At 36.9% G+C, this 20320-nt stretch overlaps 1 protein-coding gene across 1 annotated transcript in view; it reads left to right on the forward strand.

Moving 5' to 3' along the window:
• Window positions 1-295: 295 nt before the first annotated feature.
• The window catches only part of otog (otogelin), a 46378-nt gene continuing 26353 nt past the window's right edge, over window positions 296-20320 (forward strand). Inside the window, 23 exon segments of the mRNA XM_048184873.1 lie at window positions 296-783; window positions 1198-1255; window positions 1654-1711; window positions 3539-3611; window positions 4109-4207; window positions 4333-4490; window positions 5472-5593; window positions 5741-5949; window positions 8112-8242; window positions 8379-8485; window positions 8641-8750; window positions 9421-9546; window positions 9637-9745; window positions 9868-9914; window positions 11032-11177; window positions 12160-12292; window positions 12975-13152; window positions 13275-13399; window positions 13479-13691; window positions 14623-14788; window positions 15960-16034; window positions 16194-16237; window positions 16377-16542. Coding sequence (XP_048040830.1) covers window positions 711-783; window positions 1198-1255; window positions 1654-1711; window positions 3539-3611; window positions 4109-4207; window positions 4333-4490; window positions 5472-5593; window positions 5741-5949; window positions 8112-8242; window positions 8379-8485; window positions 8641-8750; window positions 9421-9546; window positions 9637-9745; window positions 9868-9914; window positions 11032-11177; window positions 12160-12292; window positions 12975-13152; window positions 13275-13399; window positions 13479-13691; window positions 14623-14788; window positions 15960-16034; window positions 16194-16237; window positions 16377-16542 — 2726 coding nt within the window. The 5' untranslated portion in view covers window positions 296-710.

Consider the following 20320-nt stretch of genomic DNA (forward strand, 5'->3'; position numbering starts at 1 on the left):
TGGTGGTTAAATCGCTGTCTCTGGAGGGACAGAAATCTCTCATATTTCATTAAAAATATCTTCATTTGTGTTCCGAAGATGAACAAAGTCTTAAGGATTTTAAACGACATGAGGGTGAGTAATTCATGACATAATTGTCATTTTTACATGAACGTACCCTTTAAGCAGAATGCACTGACAGTCTCAGTTTCCTTGCGCTTTCATTGCATCTTTTTATTTTCAGTATAATGAAAGTGAATGAAGACCTCTCGTTCTGCTTCTTACCATCTCCTTTTGAGAAGCAAGGAATTCATACAGATGTGAAACAACACGAGGACGAGTAAATTATGACAGAATTGTCTGAACTATCCTTTTACCACCTTCAGTGGACCTGTCACTTGATCAAAATGGTTTTTATTGTCAGTGTATAATGGAAAAAAGGAATATCAAAAGTTAAGCCAAAACAGCAACAGGCCTCCCGTTCTCTTCCTGAAGTTGCGGTTATGAATTAGTGAGGTTCATTAGCATATATTATGCTAATGACAGAGAGCGAGCAACGGGTGTAATCTTCAGCACCTGAGATGAGCGCGGACACACAGGAGAGAGAGAGAGAGAGAGAGAGCGCGAGGAGCTGCTGCACTCAGACGGGAATATGCGTCGGTAGTGCCCATCGGTGTAAGACTGTGAGGGGAGAATCTCATTCCATTTCAAGTGATTCGCATGAGTCACGAATGGATCCTATTTTAACTCCCGGAAAGAAACTTTTTTTACTCTATTTATTATTCTTTATCCTAATATATCAAGGTAAGTAGTATGACGATGGACTGGCGTGTTCACTTATGCTCTAATATACTGATTATCATTTTAAATTAAATTTAGGTAATTTAACTGTGTAAAATATTTAGTAAAACGTTTATATTTTTGTTGTAAAAGGAAGGAAAAACACTTCCTCTGGCATTGAAGGGAGAACTGTAATATAATGTTAATGGTCTTAATGCCTAAATTCCTTATCTTAATATATCAAAGTGAGCTACATAATGGTCTTAATCATTTTTATAAAAATATTCTATATTTTTTTAATATATAATGCATAGTTGCCAAACGTTTGATTAAATTGTTTGATACAGAAAAATGTTACACTGACTGTGGAAAAAAAAAAAAATCTAATCATAAACGTTTAAAAGTGCCGCATTAATATGATAATTTGTTTCTTTTTAGCACATATCACGTGGGGCACTGAAAGTCTGAATTTAACACAACAGCATGATTTTGAAAAGTAAGTATTACTACATTACATTATTTACATTTATGCGCCGATTTGCGTGCTGTATGTTTTATTTTCATTTATTCATTTATTGAAACGGAAAAAAATAAAATAAAAATAATAAAACTTTTGTATTACAATTTACATCTATTTACATGATAATGGTAAACATTCTGCACATTTTGAGCATCTTAAAACTTAGGCATCCGGCCTCGTCACTTAACTCGCGCTAATTTTACGCATGTTTGATGAAATCACCTGAAAGGTCTTCAGGTCTGTAATAGTTGTGAAACAGGCCGTCAAAGCTCAGTCGAAACGCCTGTGAGTCTCTGGCTTTTCTGTCGAACACAAGTGCTGATTAGCTGTGTGTGAGGAACAAACCGCTCCTTGTTCTCTGTGTGTCCCAGCAGCAGCGAAAGCAGCAGGATAATGCTGGAGAAATGGGATCCCGCTTTCCAAACGGAGCAGGTAGGAGAGCTGAAGCGATGCATTGAGAGAGCGCACAGGAAACCTGCGCTAAATGCAGCGCCATGAGGTTAAATGCATAACATTACAGAAAACAAGGTGTTTGCAAAATATCCGTTTTCTTGATCTATGATAAAGGCGAGTTTGTAAGTCGAGGTTGTTAAACAAGCGTATGGTGAGTATCTGATTTAATTAGGATCTCGATTAGAGTGAAATATTAAACATTTCAATGCGGTTTAAATGACAAAATATTAAGGAATTTTAAACGTTTTAGCTTAATACATATTTCTACACAGTTCCAGCAAAAGCTAAGATAATCGTTTCTCCCCTGGCTCACTGAATTTTTTTTTTCTATTACTGTTTTTCATTAGCATACTATTCACCAATGCCATGTGTTTAATAATTGAAGAAGACTTATGCACAAATGATATCAGGGTTCATTTCTTCTTGTACGACAGTTTGTTCGACTGAAGAGTTAAGCATATCAACATCACGAGTCTGACCAAACATTAACACTGCGTCATTACATTTGAATTATACATTTACATGAAGTCTGACTTAAAACTAGTGTTTTTTGCTTGTTCATTTATTTTAAATGTATTTATTTGGCGTTTGGTTAATCCGGTGCGCCCAAAAATCAGTTGCACAATTATGAAAGAGACAGATTGCGCACCGAAAAATTCCTTGCAAATTTTCTTTTAAAAGAAGTTGACCCCCCTGAAATTCATTGTTTAATTCGCACACTGAAAACACATCCCCCAGTGCTGGCTTTGTTGAGCTCTTTGGGACAAAAGTCGTCATTTCGGAGGCAGTAAAGCGGTTTCAGGTGTCCGCTGTGCGCTCAGGATTGGTAAAGCTGGAGCGGCTGTTCCCCAGAGCCGCTATTCACTGAGACACACTGGCCCCGTTCATTATGTCAGAATACATCTCCGTTACAGCCTCGTAAGCTACATAAAATTATTGAACTCTCAGATATCAGGTGTGATGGGGAGAAGCGGGCAGAATAGAGCCGGTTTCGGTCAGATAAGAAAATGATTTAGTTCTGAAGTGAAGTGAATCGCTAATCGCTCTCATGTACCCCCTCCTGCGGTAATAATAATCTCCTATCCATGTTAGGCGCAGCACATTTTGTACAAGGGTACAATGATTTATTAGATTAGGATTGGAATTTCAGATTTGTCCTGCGGCGTCCTGCTTCTATTCTCCTGATAAATTTCGTCTTGGAGGTCTTCATTAATCCGATATATATGAAAACAAATGAATGTAGCAGCAGGACTTAGGTTTAATTAGTCAACTAATTAGAACTGCTAGAGTTACATAAGCTCAATATTTATGTACTTGTAGCCTAACAAAAATGCCTTTGTATAATAACCTCAAATTTTAAGAGTTCTGTGTCTTTTCTGCCAATTGAATTCATTCTTTCAGTCTAGTACCGGATTCTTTCCAAGCCAAGGACCTCTTGGTGGATTGAGAGGCAGAGTAGGAACCCCCATGCTAAAATAATTAACCTGAGTGTTTCATTTTAAGCATGACATGCATATGCTACAATATTAATGTACTTACATATTTTATGCACATTTCAATAATCAGTTTTAATGTGCAGAGTCATGCACATTACATTTTAATTTTACTCAGTACACTTGAATGTGGTATGAACTAAACTTCTTAACTTCAGCTGGTTGACATCAACTAAATATTGAATTTTTGTAGTAGTTTAAAATCAAACAACAATTGGCAAACTCCCTGGACTAGCCCTGTGGACGCACTAGCGGTCACAGAACCACTGTTACACAAAATATGTGTTAACTTCAATCATTTTATTCTCTAAAGAGATCCTTAGAGAGCAACACATCGTCAGCAGAGCAAACAGAAGCACAGAAGCCATCCCCCCGCAGAGCCACCGGTAAGACCTGAGCTGAATGTTACCATACTTTAGGAGGAGGCCCAGTGCTCTCTTTGTGTGTGTGTTTTCCCCCTATTGTGTTTTATTTCAGCTTCCATGCCTTTTTGTTTACACCTGCACATAAGTGTATCTGTTAAGGAACTGTTCATTAATGTGTCAATGTTGTGGATGTACCGGAATTTGCTTGTTAATAGCTGTTTGTGTTACTAACTATTATAACATGTTAATAATTACAGTGTGTGCAAGTTTGTGATGCATAAACCTTATTTTTGTTGTGAGAAACTGAAAACAATAAAAGTTATGCTCATTTGAAATGTGAGAAAGGGACTGCCTCCTCTTTCAGTGGACATCTGTTCAATAGGCTGATGAGTGTCATCATTACACACAAGAGCTGGATTCATCTTAATGCTTCAATGACCACTTCAGTTACCAGATATCAAACACACGCTTAAACGCACTGAAACACTATTTTAATGTGCTTTATTTCTGTTGTGCAGGTGAGTGTACATCTTCTTGTCTGAATGGGGGTTGGTGTGTCCATCCAGACTCCTGTAACTGCACTTTATACCAGGCCACTGGAACACACTGTCAGACAGGTACTGTACTGTGCAACATGCAACACTTAATATACAATAATTATAATTATTTATTATATAATTTACTTAACTTTGAGATTCCTCTCTGAGTTTTGGCATGACATATAATAGAAAAAATGTTTCAGTCCCCAACATAGGCTTTGAGCGAGAGATGACGTGTCGCTCGTGGGGACAATATAACTATGAAACCTTTGATGGACTTTATTACTACTTCCCTGGAAAATGCAGCTACACGTTACTGAAAGACTGTGAAGACAGCACCCGGTCAAGTGTACATATACAGGTGATCACTTATAATGTTTATAAATGCTAATTTACTACAGAATACATTTGTAGTTTCACTGATGTTCTAGTGGTAGAAAATATGTCTTTTACCAGATGGTGATTTGTTGCCTTTTTTGCCATTTGACTGCTATTGGCTTCAGATGTGGCTCGTTTGAGCAGACTACTGTTCTCTGCTTTGCATCAAAGATGCCATATACAGTATGTGTGTGTGTGTACTTTACAACTGTTGCCTGAGGAAGATATTTATTGGCATTCATAGAGAAAGTGATCTCATTATTATGGTCATTTATGCCCATTACAGTTTAATACAGTAATTACAGCCAGGGCCAAAACAGAATTGGCTTTGTTCTCCCAGACTCACTGATGGGAATCCAGAGGAGGTGAGCTAACTCAGCCAGGAGTTTTTTAGGCCATTAGCTTAAGTGCCAATATCATTTATCAATGAATTGAAAGGATGGCTGACAGTAATGCAGAACTTAAGCAGGATTGGCCCGGCTGCTCTGGATAAGTAGACTCCGCTCTTTGATGATGTAGTGGAAGCTTTTTAAGAGCTGTGTTTGCAGACTCTTTATACTAGTGGTAATGTGGTTTACTTCCGCTTTATTTTAGAGTTGGAATTCTTCTAACCTAAAATTTAGGTTTTTTAAAGTTGGCATGAAATGGAAGTTGCGATAGTCTTCTCTTCCCTATTGTGACATATATCCAAGTGAAACAGCTTCTCGAACAAGAAGAAATGTAGGGCGAAACTTGATTTTGTCCATTGGGAATTGAATGAATCGTTGGATCATTGTGGTTTGCTATTCCTGTGATCTCAAGTGAGTGACAGGATGTCCCGCCCTCACACCGATAAACCCGGGGGAGTATAATAAACACTGCAATATATTCCATAAAAAATAAGAATAGTCTCTTTTGATTTCATGGTAACTTTAATATGGCGAGATTCTTATATCATGCTTCATTATTAATTATTGATCTGCAGGTGCATAATGATCCAGAATGCAGTTCTTTCCCATACTCCTGCACACGTTCAATCAGCCTCTTCCTGCCGTGGGAGGGGGAGATTAGGTTACAGAACTTCAGTGTTACTTTCAAGGGTCAAAGGTAATGAACATTCACATTCAACCACACACTAGTCACTTAACCTCAACCTGACCTACACGATATCTCAGAGATTCTTTTAAAGAAGCTGTACAGTGATGGTTTAAGTGTGTGTTGTATTGACTGTAGTTGAATATCCTCTCTCTGTAGTGTGCAGCTGCCCCATCACATCCACGATGTTGAGCTGGAGCGAATCTCTGACTACATCGTAGTGTCACAGCCACAGGGATTCACTCTGGCCTGGCAGGGGTTCACTGGCTCTGTGTACATCAAGATGAGTCCTGAGTTTGTTGGACACACCTGTGGACTTTGTGGCAATTTCAATGCTGACACTCAGGATGACCTAAAGACCAGCTATGGCAAGTTTCACTCAATATATTGTGTCATTTGAATTAAAACTGTGTGATGGAAAGGAAAATCATCAGCAATAATAGATCAAGATTAGAAAGTATAGATTTTGTTTGACAATCTATTTTTTTTAAAGGTGCCCCCGAATGAAAAATTGAATTTATCTTGGCATAGTTAAATAACAAGAGTTCAGTACATGGAAATGACATACAGTGAGTCTCAAACTCCATTGTTTCCTCCTTTTTATATAAATCTCATTTGTTTAAAAGACCTCCGAAGAACAGGCGAATCTCAACATAACACCGACTGTTACGTAACAGTCGGGATGTACGCCCCCAATATTTGCATATGCCAGCCCACGTTTCCAACATTATAAAAGGCATTAGACGAGGGCAGCCAGTATTAACGTCTGGATCTGTGCACAACCAAATCATCAGACTAGGTAAGCAAGCAAGAACAATAGCGAAAAATGGCAGATGGAGCAATAATAACTGACATGATCCATGATAACATGATATTTTTAGTGATATTTGTAAACTGTCTTTCTAAATATTTCGTTAGCATGTTGCTAATGTACTGTTAAATGTGGTTAAAGTTACCATCGGTTATTACTGTATTCACGGAGACAAGAGAGCCGTCGCTATTTTCATTTTTAAACACTTGCAGTCTGTATAATGCATAAACACAACTCCATTCTTTATAAATCTCTCAAACAGAGTAGCATTAGCCGTTAGCCACGGAGCACTATCAAACTCATTCAAAATCAGAAGTAAACAATATAACAGTATACAATACTCACATAATCCGACGCATGCATGCCGCATGCATGACGAACACTTTGTAAAGATCCATTTTGAGGGTTATATTAGCTGTGTAAACTTTGTTAAGGCACTGTTCAAGGCAAGCGTGAGCTCTGTGGGCGTGGACCATGGGATTTAAAGGGGCCGCAGCATAAAATCGGCGCGTTTATAATGATGCCCCAAAATAGGCAGTTAAAAAAATTTATTAAAAAAAATCTATGGGGTATTTTGATCTGAAACTTCACAGACACATTCAGGGGACACCTTAGACTTATATTACATCTTTTAAAAACATAATCTAGGGCACCTTTAACAAATTAGTTCTTTGCTTTTTCACATTATACCTGTTAATACCGGTGATACACAATATTATATATAGTAATTAAAATTAAATCCTAAACATTTTTCTCTCAACTTCTTTGCTTTTGACAGTCAGACAAGTAATATTTGATGAAGCTAAGGGTAGCTGACATGAAATACTTATAGGAAGTTAAAATTTTCTGTAGTGTGACATGCTGTACTCCATATAAAACTATTTTAAATAGTTAATAATCAGTGTTGGGGAAAGTTACTTTTAAAAGTAACGCATTACAATATTGCGTTACTCCCTAAAAAAGTAACTAATTGGGTTACTTAGTTACTTTTTATGGAAAGTAATGTGTTACAGTACTTTTGCATTACTTTTCTCATCTGGGCTGGGCTGTTTGTTTGATTGTTTTTATAACAACAAAAAAGTTCTATTTTTGGCAAATGTAAAGGCCCTTTCACACCAAAAATGAAATGAATAAGCCTTGGGCTGAAGAAAATACAAATTCATGCCTGTACAGTAGAGGGTGCAGTTCAAACAAACATGCCTTTCAGCTGTGCTGCCATTCTGGAATACAGAAGAATAGGACTCAGGAGAAGAAGTAAATGAGTAAATGTATGCTCACATTTAGTCTAGAACTAGTCTAGAATAACCATCATGGTCACACAGCGCACACAACGCCTCTACACTTACTCCCGATTTCTCTCAACATGGGAACAGCACAGTGTTCAGTCTATAATTGGGAAAACAAAGTAACTTGCGTTACTTATTACTTGCGTTACTTATTTGAAAAGAAAGAAACTCAGATATTTTGTTGTAAATTTAAAAGTAATGTGTTACTTTACCAGTTACTTGAAAAAGTAATCTGATTACGTAACTTGTGTTACTTGTAATGCGTTATCCCCAACACTGATAATAATACATTCTTTCATAAATATTATGCATGTAGTTTTAGAGAATATTTGCCTTTAAAAAAAGTGATTTTAAAATCTTGTTGTTGGTTTATAAAAAAGTGCATGAACACAATGCATCACCTACTCATATGCATTATCATTGTTGGCTTCAGGTGTTTTCACACAGGATTTGTCCATGTTTGGAAACAGCTGGGCAGAGGAGGAGCCTCAGCTGGCTAGATGTCCTGTCGTTCCCTCTCTCTACCCCTCACCATGTGCCACGAAGGATCCTCATGTCTTATTGGTACTGCATACACACACACACACACATACAGACACACACTCTCTCTCTCTCTCTCTCTCTCTCTCTCTCTCTCTCTCTCTCTTACACACACACAAAAATATAGCTGGTTAATAAAAACTCTGGTTCTTCACTGCAGAAAGTGGAAGAAGTTTGTGCCACTCTACTGAAGGAACCGTTCCAGTCTTGCCATGAGTTTGTCAGTCCGTATTCATACATGGCCAGTTGCTCCAATGACCTCTGTCTGTAAGTACTGACATAAAACTGAACTACTGACAAGCTATATGCATTGCAAAGCTACTGACATTACTTTCCAAAGTGTTATCCTAAACATACTCATGTTATTGCTGCTATTGCACTTTCTAACTGTTGTGTGTGTATAATTGTTTCACCTGGTGCAGGTCTGGTCCCAATGGTGATGTGGTGTGCCACGTGTTCACAGAGTATGCTAGAGCATGTGCCCATGCTGAACACCCGCTGCATAACTGGAGAGCACACTTTCCTGTTTGCAGTAAGTTACTTGCAGATACACAAATGTTGCTAAGATATTTGAGTTTATTTCATAAAGGTGTTAAATGTACTGTAAATATTATAAAACATATTTCAGACTGACTGAGTATTCAGATGTAAAATAGCAAATATATACACACCTTTAAAATGTATATCACATGATCCTTCAGAAATCATTCTAATATGCTGATTTGGTGCTCAAGTAACATTTCTTATTATTATCAATGTTGAATGGATTTTGAATGAATGGAAAATTCAAAAGAACAGCATTTATTTGATATCTTTTGTGACAAAGTAAATGTCTTTACTGTCACTTTTGATCAATTTAATGCATCTTTGTGCATTAAAAGTATTAATTTCTTTGCAGAAAATTCTTCTTGACACCAAACGTTTGAATGGTAGTGTAAAAAAAATAATTTTAACAGTTTATTTATATTTTGCTATTGTCTGTGTTTTATAAAAGCAAAAGTCATGTTGTGTTACAGTCATTTTACCACAGTTGTTAGGCGTGACGTTTAGTTGTAAAATCACTCCAATGCTCATCTAATGGTTTATTTAATCTGCAGACGTCAAATATTTCAGTGCTTTTAGACATTTGATCATTTAAGTATTGGAATATATTTTTGCCATGAGATACATATTGTGAGAGTGTCTGTTGTTCTTGGTTGTAGATGTTGATTGCCCTGGCGAGCTCCTTTTCAGAGAGTGCATTACCTGCTGTCCAGTGCACTGCAAGATTGAACATATGTGTATAGACAGCAAGCTACAGTGTTTGGATGGCTGCTACTGCCCTGATGGTAGTAACACTAAATAAACTAAACACAAGCTTTATATATGTGTTCATTTATGAATGTTTGAAGACAATAAAATCATTTTACTGTCTCTAGATTTGATCTACGAGGATGGAGTGTGTGTTAAGGCATCAGACTGTCCTTGTGAGCACCACGGGATGCTGTACCCCTCCGGACATGTCATACAGGAAGACTGCAACAACTGGTCAGACACTATGTTATCTTATGCACTGCATGCTTGAATGCATGAAGAAATATTAATGCTTTTTTGTGTGGTACTGAATGTACAGTATGGATCCATTTTTGTTCCTGCATTTTTATTTTCAGCTCATGTGTTGGGGGCATATGGAACTGCACAGAGCACAACTGCCCAGGTGTTTATCTGTGTTTCTTCTAATTCACTTTTTTTTATATTTACTGAACCATCATTGTATATTAATTTTTACATTTAATTAATTTACCACATTTTCTCAATTCACTGGTTCTGAATGTATCTTATTAACAATTAATTACCTTGCGATTCCAGAGATTTTATTCATTTAACCAAAATAAATATAACAAATAAATATAACAATATAACAATAAATATAACAAGTCTGATTCACCTTCACCTTTTTGATGAATACACTTTATTCTAGTGGAATTACTTCTCTTTAATAACTCATTACAAAATTTCACTTGGTAAGCTGAACATAATATTAATTAAAAGGCTTCTGTCATAGCATACACCCTAAACAGTAAGTAAGAATTAATTATTAATTCGAAAATTAAAACTTTTATTCTACAAGGATGCATTAAATTGATTAAAAGTGACAGTAAAGGCTTTTTACAGTTTTAAAGATTTTTATTTAAAATAAATGCTGTTCTTTTGAACTTTCTATTCTTTAATAAATCCTAAAAAATGTATCCTGGTTTCCACAAAAATATTAAACGCACAACTGTTTTCACAATTGATAATAATAATAAATGTTCCCTTTCAGTCGGTCACATTCGACGTACGTCAGTAGTGACCGACGAATTAGGATATCGCTAGAGAGCCCAAATCGTCGGTCACTACTGACGTACGTCTCCGTTCCCTCCTTCAGGGAACGAGGGTTACATACGTAACCGAGACGTTTCTTGAACACCAAATCAGCATATTAAAATGATTTCTGAAGGATCATGTGACACTGAAGACCAAAGTAATGACTGATTCTATCACAGGAATAAATTAAATTTTAAAATATATTAAAAAAGAAAACAGTTTTTAAAAAAAATAATATTTCACAGTATTACAATTTCTTACTGTATTTTTGATCAAATACATTCAGTTTTGGTGAGCATAAGAGACTTTTTAAAAATATAAAAAAATCATATCCAACTCCAAACTTTTAAATGGTAGTGTACCCTATTTATTTAAAAATATATATATTTTTATATTTTATATACATTATACATTATATATTACATTTTATATTTTATATTTTTAATATATATATATTTTTTTAACAGGGGAGTGCTCTGTGACAGGAGATATGTTCTTCCAGTCCTTTGATGGCCGTGTTTACACATTTCCTGCTACGTGCCAGTACGTTTTAGCCAAGAGCAGAAACTCGGGCAGGTTCACTGTGACCATTCAGAATGCACCCTGTGGAGCCGTAAGTCCCTCTGCACTTTCATGCTATCCGCACCAACACAAACCTCAAGTATTAGCACACAAAAGAGAAAAGACTTAAGGCATGCCAGATGTAGCATGCCAAACCTTTATTCATCATGTTCCAGAACTGCTCTAGTGTGGTGATCTAAAGAGAAATCTGGTGGCTGGAACACGGCTTCAGTAGACAGACTTAAGATTACAGCTTCTAGATTTGTGTGATTAGCCAAGCTATTGGCATATTAGCAGTTAGAGTAGCTGTACTTGTTAGTGTGTTAGTTAAATTAGTGCTAGATTAGGCACAAATAATTGCACAGCCATTCTTTTGGATAAAGTTTCGTTTTTTTGGGTTGAGATAAAGCAAAGTCTTAGAGATGAGCTTGTGCCGTGATTAGACCCTGCTTAGCTTCGACACATAAAACATGAAACGATACAAAACATGAAGAGATTCTCCCCCTCAAAGCCTTCCTTTCCTGAAGCCCAGACCTGCTGATGCTAAAACTCAACACACAGAGAGTAGCCTGGTGTATGGTGTCACTGTCTGGACTCTGAACAAGCTATTCTGCTTATCTGAGCCTCTGAATGACAGAGCCAGAGACTTTGTAGTTGCTGATAGAGAGAGCGAGAGAGAGAGAAGAGCGAGAGAGCGAGAGATGTATTTCAGTAAAGCGACTGCTGAAAGATCCCCACATAGGCACCTGTTGGTAGCATCCATCATTTCCTTGAATGGAGCGATTCAGAGTCTGAGTGGTTTATCTCCTGTGAACAGCTCTCAGTAACTCATTCACAAGCATAAATGCTTAATTCCTAAACAACATGATTACTGAATTAGTCAAAATTGAAACAGATGATCCGATAGGTTTGTTTCCCTCTGCTGACATTCATCCATTGTGTTTGATGCAGTAGTTCTATAGCTGCTGATATTACGTGTGCTGGAATGGGACATTCTGACTTTCTGATTTTGTTTTGCTTTGTTATGTCTGCAGAATCTGGATGGTGCTTGTATTCAGTCAGTCAACCTGGTGCTGGATGAGGATCCACATACTGAGATCACAATGAGCCACAGTGGAGAGGTTTTTCTGGCCAGCCAGTTCAGGATCTCACTGCCGTATTCAAATGGTAATGAACTACAGCTGCTCTGTAATGAGATGGATATGCGTTGGCATGCACTTCCAAAAATGTATCAATAAGTATTACCATAGGTTTTTCAAGGACAAAAGTACTTTGGGATACCATGTAAATACCAATGCTTTTGTCCTAATATTACTATGTAATACCATGACTGTACCATGATTCAGCCTCATGCTTTTCTGGATGGGAACTCTTCTATTAGTAGATGAATAAATTCCTGTGTTTTAAACTTTATTTACTTTAAATGTGTTTCAGATTACAGATTACATACAGACACATATCCGCCACACTGATGTCCATTCATAACGTCTGGTTTTATGTATTACTTTTAAAGTAATTTTTTAAAAATTATGTCATTATTGAATCAATCCTCATGTCATTCCAAGACTTTCTTTCTTCAGTGGAACACAATAGAACATACTTTGAGATATGTCTCAATGGAATACAATGGAAGTCATTTGTAACCAAAAGTGTTTGGTTCCCAACATTCTTCAAAATATCATCATTTATGTTCCGCAGAAGAAAGACAGAAAGAAAAGAGTAAATAAAGACAGAATTTTCATTTTTGGGTGAACTATATACATAAAAATATATATATTCCACAATAAAAAAGTATTTGTGTCTGTTATTCATAGACCTTCATGTGTTTAATAAACTGATGTCTTTTCAGATGTCTTTCAGATCCAGGAGCTGTCGTCCATGTTTGTTCAAGTGAAGTCATCGCAGGGTCTGCGGCTGCAGTATAACTGGAGGGAGTTCAGACTGTACCTGCAGTTGGAAGAGCAGTGGAGAGACGATACTGTGGGGCTCTGCGGAACCTTTAACGGCAACATTCAGGATGACTTCCTGTGGGTTTCACTCTACTTACTGCTTTCTTTCCCTGTCTGCTGTCTTGCTGTCTGCTCATTTTCAATTTATTCTCCTACTCTCCTTCAATTTTTGAGTGAATTTTGTTGATGCATTACTCTAGTGCACCCTCTGGCATGATTGAAAGCACGCCATACTTGTTTGGAAATGCATGGCGCGTGTCTTCAGCATGTGTGCCACGGCCCAGCTTACCCCAACTTGATCCTTGTGACACACACCAGCAAGCAGGTGACACATTCACCTTGTTATGCATAACCTTGTGCCTTTTTAGGCTGCTTGGCTTAAATGTCTTTCTGTGTGATTTCAGCCTCTTATGCAGTGGAGAAGTGTGACGTGCTGACGCAAGAGGTGTTTTCTGCCTGTCATGAGTATGTGAGTCCTGTGAGTTTTCAGCTACAGTGTCGTGGAGACGTCTGTAAATGTGGAGCACCGTGCCTGTGCTCCATCCTCGCTCACTACGCTCGCACCTGCAGGAGACACGGTGTCATCATTGAGTTCCGCTCACACCTGCCTGAGTGTGGTGAGTCTAACACATACTGTTTACACTACCATTTTTTTGATAAAAAAACCTGTAATGCTGTGAAATATTATTACTTATATTAAATATTACTTAAATATTATTTAAAACATCTGTTTTCTTTTTTGAATATATTTTAAAATGTTATTTATTCCTGTGATGGCTACGCTGAATTTTCAGCATCATTACTTTGGTCTTCAGTGTCACATGATCCTTCAGAAATCATTCTAATATGCTGATTTGGTGCTCAAGAAATATCTTATCAATATTATATTATTATCAACAGTTGTGCCGCATTAAAAAGTTTAAAAATTCAAAAATTATATTTATTTGAATGTCACGGCCGGCTCAGTGCCGTGACAAATGAGGGAGGCAACGAGAACGAACAACAAAAATTACATTTACAAATCATAATAATTAACATTGAAAGCACTGCTAGGGAAAAGTAAATAACAAATAAGTAAGTAATGAAAAATAATAACCTTTCAACATACCAAATGGACCTGCAAAACCTAAAACCCCAAACTAAACTAATACATAAAGCAAACGAATCATCACAACAAAGCAACCCAAAACTAACGAAAAACCAGAGGTTAACAGAAAGGGGGCAAATCAGAGAACCAAAAACTCTTATATCTTACTCTGCAGGTGTTTTTTACATGATGAATACCTCATAAGTCCCGCCCCACAAGCAAAACAGGCCCAGAGGACCGTCATTGAAACAGATTTTTTTGTAACAATTTAACATTTTGATCAATCAGTCTGTTATTTTTATAAATTTAACGCATCCTTGCTGAAAAAATATCACGCCACACTTTTAAATGGTAGAGTACATGAGCTTCAGTACCGTGCTAATCACTAGTGCATTCACATTTCCATTGTACATGAGAATAAAATGTATATGTGTCTGGTCTGTGTGTAAATGTTTTTGCAGCCATCCTGTGTCCGTCTACTATGGAATATGGAGTCTGCGTGTCTTCATGTCAGCGTCGCTGCCTGTTTCTATCTCTCCCACAGCCGTGTGGAGATGAGTGTGAGGAGGGTTGCGTGTGTCCGGAAGGAACATACTTCAACATGCATACACACACCTGTGTGCCACGGTAAAAGTCCAATGAGCTACTTTATTGTACTTTATAGTGCTTTCTTTGGAGCTTAACAGATATTCTGACTATGAACTGCATCATAATACTTCTTTGGGTTTGGAACAACATGAGTAATAATGACAGAAGTTTCCTTTTTAATGAACTATCCCTTTACAGCTGTTAAAACTGTGTTGATCCATTACATTTGAATACAGTACTTAGAATTGGATTTCCAAATGAAACTTCATGAGAATAATGATCATCTGATTCTGCCAATCTTAACACAATGGTATATAAACAGCTCGGGTAACCCAAAGCACTACTGCGCTATACAGTGTGTCCACAAGGCTATAGCTCTGACAAGCTTGTTTACTTTATTTAAAGGGTTAGTTCACCCAAAACTGAAAATTCTGTCATTAATTACTCACCCTCGTGTCGTTCCAAACCCGTAAGACTTTTGTTCATCTTCTGAACACAAATGAAGATATTTTTAATGAATTTGTCTTCTGAAGATGAACAAAAGTCTTATGGGTTTGGAACGACATGAGTCATTAATGACAGAATTTAAAAAAATAATAAATAAGCAAAAATTTTTTAAACATTAGCTTTATGACTTTGACCTAGATTGAGTGATCTAGTGTGTGTGAGAGTAAAGTTATTTGCAGTCCTCGTTCAAACAGGCTGTAAAATGTTATGGACCTGACAACCTCAGGTGTTGTATAACGCTTTTAGCCTCCTCACATGGGTTCACTTCCCTTAAATGTCCCGTGTCCCACTGCCACATACTCAGTGTGTACTAGAGTTACAGCACTCACGCTGGCAGAGGCTAAGAGAAAGTCAGGGATGTGATAGAGAAGGCCTCTTTCTCTACTACAGACTCAACCGCTGCACTTAGGCCTTTAGTAGGCCTGTAGTCTCTCACCTCTAACCCAACTACTATACTAGTTCAACTCTTTTAAACAGCTCAGAGAGATTGCATTGGCTGAAGTCACACAAGATGAATCATCACTATGTTCATCCTCACTCATTAAGCATCCAATGTCTTGTGATTGGCTCATGCAGCATTGTCACTTTTGACTGTGTGTTATTTAACTAAATTGTCTAGAATTTCAGTTCAATTTTTTTCTTATATATGTTATTGCATATATTGGTTCCGAGTTGAATAATTTTTTTATATATTGTGGTACAGGAGTGAGTGTCCATGCAGTTTTCTCGGTGCTGACTACTCTCCTGGAGATGTGATCATGACATCATCAGGTGTACAGTAAGACTGCCTTATTCATTCATATTAAACATCACCACACTGCCAAACTCTCCATAAAAAGTAGTGTTTTGTCAGGGCAGGGTAATGTTTTATATCTGTATATCACAGCATATACACTCACTGCCTCACATCAGTTAACATTTTTTTTAACATCAACAGAATTTGCCAAGATGGAAAACTCGTTTCCCAGAGCTCAATTATTGGTGAGTGTTGTATTTCAGCATCTTGATGTCGTTTACCCGTGTAAAACTCTTTGAATGTCTGCAGTGTTTGCGGCTTGTTTGAATTTGCATATCTACAGTGCTGGAGTTCAGTGTGTGTTCTCTTTCTTTCTTCTCTCAGATACCCTGTGCCCACCAGGGCAGTTTTATGAGGACTGCGGGAACCGAGTAGACGGCCCTTCGGCCAGTAAAGGTTTAGCCTGTGAACAGACCTGCGAGTCGTATTTGCTGAACCTCACCTGCTCCGCTCATGAGCCGTGTGTGCCTGGCTGTGCTTGTCCCGCAGGGTGAGTGGAGTCTTTGCTGTCTGCAATCTTGGTGTCTGTTATTACTTACAAAAACATACTGTGGTGGACCATATTCATATACCAGTGGCAAATGGAGCTTTGCAATATTTACTAATGGCAGTAGGCAAGAAACAAGATTATAAACGCTAAACTGAATGTGTTATGACAGACTCATGCATCTGTTTCCAAAATTTAAATGTCAAATGCTGTCAGTCACATACAATGTTCATTCACACTATGACATTCAAAACTTTGGAATCAGTTCATATTCATCAAAGAATCCTGAAAAAACATATCACGGTTTCCACCAAAAAAAATTTATGTTTTCAGGTATTTGCAGTGGACTCCTTATTTCAGTGGGACACTTGCTTCAGTGTCCATTGAATCTTATGCACATATTTATATTGATAAAAGTGTACCATGTTATTTGATACAATTTGATACATACTATATGTGCTTTTGATTTTTTTTAAAGCACACAAGTTTACCATGATATTATGGTACCATGTCAAAAAACATGGGACTGTCATGGTACTTTTTGTGATGCTGCTATTGTACCATTCACTACTCAGCTATTTTAGGGCCTGTTTACACATGGTCATGCCATGTGTTTTCTCTGATGGGATAGCTATCCGATCATGAAGTCCATTTGCACTGCAAAAAATACTGTTCTTAGTTTTTGTCTTGTATCTAGTCCAAATATCTTAAAGTTTTTTAATTAAGAAGCATTTTCTTGACAAGTAAAAATTATTTTCTTGTTTTCAGGAAAAATAAGTCAAAATTAAGTGAGTTTTTCCTTAAAACAAGCAAAATAATCTGCCTGGGGTAAGTAAAATAATCTTGTATCAAACCAAAATTAAGATATATAATCTTGTTTTCAGTTTGGATTAAGATTATTTTACTTACCCCACTGGCAGATTATTTTGCTTGTTTTAAGGAAAAACTCATGACTTATTTTGACTTATTTTTCCTAAAAAAAGAAAATAATTTTTACTTGTCAAGAAAATGCTTCTTGATCTAAGAATTTTTAGATATTTGGACTGGAAACAAGACAAAAATTCTAAGTAAGAACCGCATTTTTTGCAGTGTGTACATGCCCTCCAAAACGCTTTCAAACCAGATTTAAATCTGGTTACTCAAACCACTTCAGGTGGTGACTTCAAAGTGTAAATGCATCCGGTTGTTGCCACTCTCTCTCCTATTGTGTCTTTGATCTTGAAATTAGATGATGATAAATGAAATGCAGTGCATATCTGTTGCTTTCATTGATGTGAACTCCATTAAAATTTACATATAGCATGGGAATTGAAGATCGGATTTATATTTGTTTTGTGGAGACACATTTATGTGGCCAAGTGTAAATGGAACCGTATTAACAAATCAGATAGCTATCCAATAGCTAGATAGCTAGTCTCTTCTTGAACTACATGTTTCTGGCAGAATTTGAGTTCTAATGTGATTGCTTTTGGTGTCATCTATTCAATGTCTGCCAATTGCATTTTAGCCAATTTAAACACTTTTACAGACACTGAGGACTCTTTAAAAGTACCTGAGTGTGTTTATTCCTCATTTGTTTTGGCAGGATATATTTTTTATATATTTAAAGGTTAGATGTTTCTGTGTGATGTGGAGGATTTAGTAGGTGAATGGCTGTATGTGTATTTATGTGTGTGATGAGGCAGTGATCCATGGCTAAGCTTAGTGGGTGGAATCGCCTGAGTAGCGTCAGGAACTACTCATTTCCATTACACATGCACACACTGAGATTTTTAGCTAATCTGGGTCAAATAGTGTTCTTATTGCATTCAAATATTGAATCAAACATCCTTTCACTGGCAGATACATACCAAGAAAAGTAAATTTGCAGAAGCACACAAACCCCCCAGGCGCACATTCATGGCCAGATGACATTTTGCTCTACATGTTGAGGTCTCACTCAGATGGTGTCTGCCGGAGCAGGTGATGATGTCGATACAGATCAGTTAAAGGGTCTCCACTGACTCAGTGGGAACCTTTGCTGCTGTCTACAGCAGGTGAAAAGAGTTCTTTGTAGCTCAACTTCACTTCCCCTTCTTTTTTCCCCCTCACGTCACGTTCCCACTAAAGGGGCCTCAGAGAGCACGACTCTTGCTCTATAGATGGATTTTTGTCATCTGATACATTTAATGCCAGTGTCTACACAAGCAAACTGAGGTTAAGTGCCATATCACAAGCTTAACTTCCTAAAGCCATCCTCAGCCATAACAGCATGATAAGACCTTGTCTAAGTTATCCTCTTACCAACACCACAACCAGCAACAGAGAGTCTGGGAATATGCCATGTTCTGGATTTTTAGTTTATTTGCGAAAGTCTTTTGATCTGTGAGATCTTAAGCAGCTCACATTTTGTTTGGTTTTTGCAGATAGGAGTGTCTGCTGAACATTTTCTTCTAAATATTTGTGTCGAATGGATTCCACTATTAATCTTTGAGATTAATTTATTCTTAATATATATAATTGACAGTTGTTTTTCCTGTTACAGTTTTGATTTAGATTATTATTATTTTTTTAAGTTTTAATTATAGATTTTTAGATTTGTTTATGAATTTGAGGATGAGTATAACACTTGGTTTGTTAATGCTCGGACCTCACCAATTCTGAATTACAAAGGCAATCTAATACTCTCAATACAACAGGAAAAACTCTCATGAACATTCATCAGTCACGTAGTGAAAGGGCTGTGAGGTCACGGATGTATCTGGAGAGCAACTAGAGTTTCCACTGCACACAGAGGGGATGTGATATTTTAGATGGCTGAGTGTGTGTGAGTGAGTGTGATTCACATTCTTCTGACTTAATGACCTTTTAAACAGAAAACTATTACACAGAGCATCATGGGAAGGAAATATCATGGCTGAGATTCTGTCATGAGTGTTTAATAAATTCCCGCAACTCGATAGTTTGGCATCTGGGCTGGTGTAAATATGGTACAAAGGCCCCTTATGCCACAATGAGAAGAAGTGATGAGATTATTGATAAGTCTGGAAATGACTAAATGCGCCATACTTGTGGTCTAACATCATTTTCGTGGAGCAGTACAGTAGCAGCAGGATGTTATATACAGGATGTAAATTAGCAAAGGAATGTCCACAACAGGTGTGTCAAAATCATATTACACTGCAAAAAAAGCTTTGTTCCTCAATATTTTTGTATTGTTTTCCATTTCTAATATCGGAACATTCTTAAATCTGGATTTACTTTGATAAATCTTGAGAAACAAAATGACAAAGAATCTAGCAAAATTAATATCTGTCATTGGGATAGAACAAATAATCTTGTCTTTTTGAGTTAAAGGGATAGCTCACCCAAAAATGAAAATTTGTTGTTAATTTACTATTAAAAAATCTGCATGCATAAGGTTACGTTCAGTCCAACCCAGCCTTCCATCTACACTGCAAAAATTATTTTCTTCCACAGTACTTTTGCTTTGTTTTCCAGTACAAATATCTAAACATTTATAGATCAAGATACATTTACTTGAGATAATAAATGACTTAAGATATAAAGTTTTGTTATCTGAAAAATGTATCAAAATTAAATGAGTTTGTCTCAAGTAAATGTGAACCATTGAATATTTTAACCTATTTAGCAAAGATTAGCTTAAAAAGAGATAAAAAGATGTAGAAGGAATTTATTGCTGATTGTCAATCTGCTGTAATACATTGAAAGCACCTAAAGTGACTGTAAAAGGCTGAATGTAAAGTATTTGATTGTTTGCCCGCTGGAACGTTGTCATGAG

Source organism: Megalobrama amblycephala, linkage group LG3 (assembly GCF_018812025.1).
Source record: "Megalobrama amblycephala isolate DHTTF-2021 linkage group LG3, ASM1881202v1, whole genome shotgun sequence".
NCBI classification, from domain to species: domain Eukaryota; kingdom Metazoa; phylum Chordata; class Actinopteri; order Cypriniformes; family Xenocyprididae; genus Megalobrama; species Megalobrama amblycephala.